The sequence below is a fragment of the Crocodylus porosus genome, unplaced genomic scaffold (genome assembly GCF_001723895.1).
Source record: "Crocodylus porosus isolate Cpor-Errol unplaced genomic scaffold, CroPor_comp1, whole genome shotgun sequence".
Classification (NCBI taxonomy): domain Eukaryota; kingdom Metazoa; phylum Chordata; order Crocodylia; family Crocodylidae; genus Crocodylus; species Crocodylus porosus.
The window spans coordinates 35,928,362-35,936,232 of NW_017728886.1; the positions used below are offsets into that span (position 1 = coordinate 35,928,362).

Consider the following 7,871-nt stretch of genomic DNA (forward strand, 5'->3'; position numbering starts at 1 on the left):
TTTCATTGCAATAAGTAGAACACAGAAGTGTTTCTGTTTCTTGTTCAGAATAAGGAGCTGACCCAATTTTCCTGTGGGATAACTATTTCAGAAAAAAGATTTGTTTAAAAAAAAAAAAAGCCAGAATGTGGATTATCACCGTCTTTTCTCCACCCTGCTTCATTACCTGTATGAAGAAACAACATGAAGTATTCCATCTGAAATTTTAACCTGGTTCAACACAAAAGCATTATGGCATACAAACTCTAGAGGACAGGAATATTTAATGTATAGTCCATTTATAGAAAAGCATGAAATATACTGTGTTCTTTAAAGTGTCAATATTTTTCATTAAAAGTTACTCTAACAATAACAATGCCATGTATGCTACATAAGTTCTTGCTAAGTTGTACACACCATAAACAATCATTAAACTTACAATTCTTTATATAATTGTAACCAGGAACAAAAACTTATGAAAACATCATTGCTACATCATGTGTACACAACAAGCTATAACATATAATGATTTTTTTTAATGTTTCTGAGTAAACCTGTGTTTTCTCCCTAAGGGATCCATAATGGCATCCCCAAAAGTTTCAGGCTTGACTACATTGCTGTCTGCTTTGTTGACACACAGAGCACTGCAGAACTTTGTCTAGAGCAGTGCTTTTCAACATTTTTTCATTAGCAGACCCCTAAAAAATTTCAAATGGAAGTACAGACCCCTTTGGAAATTTCAAATGGAGGTGTGCACCCCTTTGAATTGTAAGTGTGGTAATTCACATACTTTTGATTCATCATAGTCAACTTTCATGGAGCCCTTAGACAGCCTGTGGACCCCTAAGCGTTTGCAGACCACAGGTTGAATACCACTGGTCTCGAGAACATACTGAATTAGTCAAAAGGGAAAAGCCACACATGAGAAATCAAGTGTAGCATAATGTTTCTCAAAGGGAAGGATATCCCAGCTAATATTAAAACTTTCTCTAATGTTTCGCAAGCTAAAAATCAAAAAATTTAGAGTGGAATTTACAGTAGAGTTGCTGTGACTTCCAGCATACCAAATATTTTGCCAGTCTCCCAGGAGTACTTCTGCAGCAGAGGTGGGCAAAATGGTAGCGCCAACTGGCAGCCAGACTCCATTTCTCAGAAGCCCCTGCCCATGTGACTGGAGCCGGTTTCCATGGACACCCCAGCAGCAGCTGTGCTTTGATAGCAGGGTGCTGGGTTTTCTATAGAGACCGGCCCCAGCAGCAATGGCAGGGCAGGGAGCTGTTCTGAGACAAGGCTAGGATCTTGCAGTGGTGATAGTGTGGTCCAGAGCCAGGGCAGAGCCACATTCTGCAACCTGCATGCTCCAGACCAGGGGATGGCAAAGCCCGGCACTTCTGCCAAGCATGGCATGTGAGGCCATTTTGCTCAGCAACCCACAGCCATCCCCAGCTCTGGGTGGCTGCTGCCAGCAATGGAGCCTGGACTGCTCCCAGCAGGGCTTTTAGCATCCCAGCTGCCTGCTGGGAGCAGCCTGGGCTCCCAGCTGGCAGCAGCTACCCAGAACCAGAGCCAGCTGCAGCCAGGAAGCTGCAAACAACTCTGCTGGGCTCTGGAGCCCAGGCATGAGTTCTGTACCAGCGCATGCATGCGTGCCTCAGAGCAGGCAGTGGGGGAGGGACCTGAGGCAGCGCAACCCCGGTTTCTCCCCCACTCCTGGCACAGAGCTGGTGACTGGGCTCCAGAGCCTGGTGAAGCTGTTTGTGGCCAGCCTGGGCTCTGGGCAGCTGCAGAAAGCAGCGGGCAGGCTGCAAACAGCAGCATTGGGCTCCACAGCTCTGGTATCCTGCTGGTGGTGACTGTGCATGCATGCAGCTGATGCTGGAGCTGTGGAGCCCAGCATAGTTGTTTGCAGCCTGTCCACTGCTTGCTGCAGCTGCTCATAGCTCAGGCAGGCTAGAAACAGCTGCACCAGGCTCCAGAGCCCAGTCACCAGCTCTGTGCTAAGACCAGGAGAGAGACGGGAGTTGCGCTGCCTCAGGCCCCTCCCCCACTCCCCACTCTGAATCATGCATGCACATACTGGTACAGAGCTGATGCTGGGGCTCTGGAGCCTGGCACAGATGTCTACAGCCTCCCGGCAGCAGCTGACCCCGCCTCTGGGTACCTGCTGCCAGCTGGGAGCCCGGACAGCTCCCAGCAAGCAGCTGGGATGCTGCAAGCCCTGCTGGGAACAGCTCAGGCTCCATCACTGGCAACAGCTTCCCAGAGCCAGGGTAGCTGCTGAGAGCCACGGAGCCTGGACTGGGGGGCAGGGACTTTGGGTGGGGGGCAAGGGGCACAAGCAGGGCAACCTGCCATGTACCCCCTCCCCTCATTTTGTTTTTCTGGCATGCCAGCACTCTGGCACCTTCCAAGGTAGGCATTGTGATGTTTTCCAGCACTCCAGCCAAAAAATGTCGCCTATCCCTGCTCTAGACCATGATGTCACTGCTGCAAGGAGCCAGGGCAGAGTCACAATCTGCTGCCTGCATGCCCTTGCCCAGAGCATGCAGGCTGCAGATCGTGGCTCTGCCCTTGTTCTCATCCATGCCATCACTGCAAGACCCCTACCTGGCCCTGAAGCAGCTCCCCATCCAGCCATGTGCCCTGCCAGCACTTCTGGGGCTGGTCTCCATGGAAACCCCAGCCCCATGCTATCATAGCACAGCTGGTACTGGGGTCTCCATGGAAACTGACCCCAGCCAGGCAGGGAAGGACTGCTGGGAAATGGAGTCCCTTGCCAGATGGATCTGGCCTGCAGGCCAGACTTTGCCCATCCTTGTTTTTCAGAATAAAGAAAAGATATCTGGGAAAGTTTGCCCTGAAGCTGTGTAAACATATTCTGAGTACAGGAATCAGAGTTCTGAAAAGTGTCAGTAGCAAAACAGTGGACCAAAAAAGTAAGAGGATTCCAAACAACTTGTTGTAATTCTGAGGGGGTGGAGTTTGGGGAATGACTATTACACAGACAGAAGGCATCTTTACTGAATTAGGCATAGTTAACAGTGTTAGCAGCACAGATGTAGCACACTACATTTGAAGAATCTTTTAAGAGTAGGCTTGCCTGTAAGAATATATCCCAGAAGCAGAGAATATTATGCAAGACTCAGCAAAAGCTTTGAGAATGATATGAAGATGTAAAGGATCCTTCAAAGGGGAAACCAGCTAAATCAGGGGTGGGCAAAATATGGCCCATGGGCTGGATCTGACTCACCAGGCCATTCTATCCAGCCCGTGGGACCCCTAAAAAATTTAGCAAATTAATATTTATCTGCCCTGGCTGCCTATCAAAGATGACAGCAGCCAGGGTGGGTAGGACCCAGAGGAAGCTCGCTGCCACGGCTCCCGGTGTGCCATAGCCATTTACCCACTGCTGCCACAGCTCCCTGCTCCACCCTCCCAACCACCAGTTGCTCTGGCACCATGTGGTTCCCAGATGCAGCACTGGGTTGCAGGAAACAGCAGGAGCCAGCCTGGCCCCTGAGATTCTCTGTTGGCTCTGTACAGTGCTGGCAAGGCCTGTCCAGCTCTTTCTGTGTCCTGCCATCTCCGCTATGCAGCTGGAACATGGCGCTGGAGCGATGAGCTAGGGTTGGGGGAGGGGGAAATTGGAGACGCAACAGAAGAGCAGTGGTGGCAGATGGGGGGAAGTGGCTGTGAGTGGGAGCATGGGGCTGCGCTGAAGCCCTGGAGTCAGGATAAGCTGGAATACAGGAACAGGAGCAGCAGGAGTGTGGAGTCCAGGCTGGCAGGGCACTAGCTATGGACAAATCCTCCCTCTTCACACATGCCACAACCCTTCCCACACACACTCACATTCCCACACACACTCACATCCCCCCACAAACCCCATACCCACTCACACCACATACCCACCCACACACCCACATGCTCCCCTACACCCTGCATAACCACACACCCACAAACTGATACCCATCCACCCACACCCTTCCATAATATACAAGAGCAAGACTTCATTTTAAGCTATTGTACAAGCACCTCTATGTGCACAACACAAACACATGCAAATCAGGACAAAAATATTTTTGGAAATCAAATTAAATTAATGTTGTAGTAGATGTTTGATTTTTAGAATATAATTTGGTATTTTTCTTGTTCCAATCCTTGCTGAAACAAGTACTTCTTGGGGGAGCAAGGGAAAGGACTTCTAGTGGCAAAGGTCAGGGGATAGAGGTGGGACTTCAGGTCCCAAGACAGTGACAAGGGGGGAGGGGGGCACCTGTCAAGGGGCGGGGCTATCCTTGTGGCCGCAGTGGCTTGCCAAAACTTGGTAAGCTGCCCTCCACCTGAAATAATTTCCCACCCCTGAGTTAGAGTGACTGATACCGGGGAAAAGAGAACCCCAGACAGAGCAACAGAGTCATCAATGGTACAAGCCCCAAGGACAAGATGAACATGGGTGCTGTGAAAATAAGTATTGGTTCTGTCCTCCCAAACAGCTAGACAACAAAGAAGTATGGAAGTATTTATTTATGTATTTATTTATCTGAAGTACTGGACATATTCAATAGTGCATCATTATTCAAAGGGGACATAGTAGACTTGATTTAGTAACCACGTACCTTTTCCTTTGGTCAGGAATAGGTTTCAGGTCTCCCCTTTCATTATACAAGTCCCTCCCACCACTTAAGCACAGAGGCAACAATGTACAAGCAAAAATAACCAGGTACACCTTTAGATCTAGTAGGAAAAAAATGAGTTTTAGCCAGCAGACACAGTAATAAGGACTGAAGAAGAGCAGCTCTAAAATGGACAATGCTGTACTTCATTTTAGCAATTCACAAGAAAGACATTTGCAGTTAACCATAGAAATGAACTAAGTCATAAGGAAAAAGCCTCTTTTTCACATCAACAGTATGTTCATAGCAAAGCTAGATCTCTGCCAAAAGAAAAATATCATCATTCCAAGCTCCACCACCACGGGTAGGCCTTGCTGAAGCAGTTGGACCAACAGAAACTCTGGGTAGGCCAGCTAACTCCCCTAAAATAGCTTGATTTCAGGGCAGAAAGCCTAATGGTTAGCTACAAGGGCAACAGGTTTGGGGAATTCAAACAAGAGCATGGCTCAAATACCAAAGGGAAGCTAGAACCTTAATCTGTTTGATACAGCACAACTTCCTTCACAAGTCACGGACGTTGAAAAAGCCATATGGCTCTAGTGATGGCAATACAGATCTATTTTTGGTTAATCACTTCTACCACCCACAATAACTAGGTTTACATTTGATCTTTCAATAAGGTTGTGTGTATTCAACTTCCATAACTTATTTTGTACTTACTCTCTGGCAGCCTTCTTCAACAATCTCCTCTTCCTTTGGACCGTCTCCCAAAGGTTTCGTTTTACAAATGTATCCAAGTTTTTTTTCACATGCGTGATCTGCCCAATACCCATCCTGCAAAATGGCACAAGGAGAAAGAGCATAGAAATTAAGGGGGATTTCTACTCATTAGATCTTTGATGTTTAATTTAATGAATATTTATTTGTTGTAGTTATACAGAAAGAAAAACCTAGATCCATTATTTATTTAAAGTTTCTGCATTAAATTTAACTGTTTTCCTATTTCCTCCTCCTGCATTAAATGATCACCACAAGTTAGATCCATCTGAGGTACCACTTTCATCCCATGTGGGAAGCTCAAAGGGGCCAATGACCCTATGGCAAACCTCCAACTGAAATAACATCTTGAAAAGTGGTGAAGTAAAATAATATCCAGAAAGGACTCAACAGTCAGCTGCCATGCCTGATGCATGAAATTCCCTGTTGTAATTAATACTTGCTGAAGTCTGCTTCTGTAAAAGACATGTAAGAAACAGGTTACTGCTAAAAAGGCCAGAGATGCAAGCCTGTTGACAAGCATTGCAATTTGCAGAAGTACAGCTCCAAGTATGACAGAGTTAGGTGTGTATAATCACCTTCATTTTTTATGCTTACTTATGAAGCGCTTAAAGAAGTTCTCAATTCCCTTAGTTACCAAAAAGCATTTCATTTCTTCAATTTATATTTTGTCAACACTAATAAAGGCCATTAAAAGAGAGAAATATGCAATGGATACTCTCCTCCACAATGAAAACGAGAAGAAAATATGCCAAGTCAGAAATAAAATGGTTCATAACAAAGTTAAAATATGGTATAAAAAGCCATGTTGAAAAAATTTGCTATGAAATATCTGTCTTGAATGCAATAATTAAAATGGGCCACTCTTTTTCAGAAACTGCTGTATTTATCTTTACTTCCACTGGTTGCTTCTATTTTTAATTTTTAAAGGAAATGGGCTGTTTTAGTTCATGTGTAAATAAAAACAAATAATGGAACCCAATCCATTTACGTCAATGACAAAACAACCTGAATTGTGGTGATGTGGCCTTATAAATCATTTGCTAAATAGGCAGACCTCAAGAAGAGTGCAAATAGGACCAATCCAACTTCTGACTTTTTTCAGTTGTGATCAGGTGTGGTATGATCCTGAGAGGTGCAGAAACAGCACAGTTTCCTCTGAATGACAGGAGCTGTGGCTGTTCAACCTGTTTTTATGGACCAAATTTAAACAAATAGCTCAGCATCTGTCCCAGGGTCAGTCATTACATTGGCCCACCCACCTGGCTTGCTTGCCATGCCTTTGTTGTAACTAAAGTTGTTCCTAGGTGGGAGGCTGCTCATTCACTGGGGCATTGGGGCCTTATGCCCTCTGAACCTCAGGCCTCACTCAGTGGGCCCTGTCTCAGGCCGCCTTCTCTTGGCCTAGACCCCAAATCAGGCCCTCCTCAGTGGGCCTTGGCTCTTTGCTTATCTGTTGGGGTGTATTCCCCTAGCCTTTCCCCTCCATGAGGTCACCTGCAAGGCAGCAGAGGCTGAGGCTTTCCAGCACCACATACTCACATTTCACTGGGGAGGCACAGGTGGCATTTCCTGGAGACTGCCCTGCCACAGGCAGCTCCACCACACCATCCAACCCCAGCAAGGTGCAGTTGGATGGTGTGGTGGAGGTCATGCCCCAGGACCAGGAAACTCCTCCACCTCCATAGTCCCTACCCTGTCCTTCAGAGAGTTCTGGGAGCAGCATATTTCTCACTGGATGATGTCATTCCTTTGGCTCCCTGCAGCAACTGCCAGCCCTGGTCTCAGGACCTAGCCTTATACCCAGACTCCCCAACATCTCCACCAATCAGGCGAACTCCTAACTACCATGTGACTACTTGACTGGGTCTTCTACCTGCAGGCTGCTTCCTGCCTGTTCAAACCCTGTAAAGTGGCAAGCACAACCTGTGCTCTGCCACAACCTACAATTACAAAATGTGATAATTTTTTTCCAGAGGAAGGTGAGCTCCCACAATCTCCAGAATAACTGCCTAGATTTTTGAGTAAGCTCAGCATATTGGGTTCTAAGGAGTTCCCCACCACCACCCTTTCCTTTCCTTGATAAAATATCTGAGAAATGCCATTGGAGAGAAGTACATTTTTTCACATGATCACAGATCTAGAAAAATACTTTCTGCCAACACCAGGCATCTCTGTCTCGTTACTGACTCTTATCAGACCGTTACCTAAGCTGCTATTATTTGCTGACCATGTCTATCACTGTAGCAACCACACAACATTTTTTCAGGTGTGGGCCAGTAAATAATCCTTTTGGAAACAATCTGACAATGGCATCTACATAATCAACAGAGACTTTTGTTAAGATAATGAATCCTTTATCTCATATATACAAATGTAGAATGCACATTCAATTAAGCTCTTACAATAAATTCATGCAATATAGCTAACCAAAAGGCCCAAAAGGTAGGAGTCATAAGTTTTTTTCCTAGAAAATCATGGCTATTTTCTAAACAGAAG

At 46.1% G+C, this 7,871-nt stretch overlaps 1 protein-coding gene across 2 annotated transcripts in view; it reads right to left on the reverse strand.

The window, feature by feature from the left end:
• Positions 1-7,871, reverse strand: part of LOC109308148 (macrophage mannose receptor 1-like) — a 105,222-nt gene that overhangs the window by 58,986 nt on the left and 38,365 nt on the right. For both annotated transcript variants that reach the window (XM_019532449.1, XM_019532439.1), the window contains exon 9: positions 5,316-5,429. In XM_019532449.1, coding sequence (XP_019387994.1) covers positions 5,316-5,429 — 114 coding nt within the window. The remainder of the gene's footprint in view (positions 1-5,315; positions 5,430-7,871) is intronic.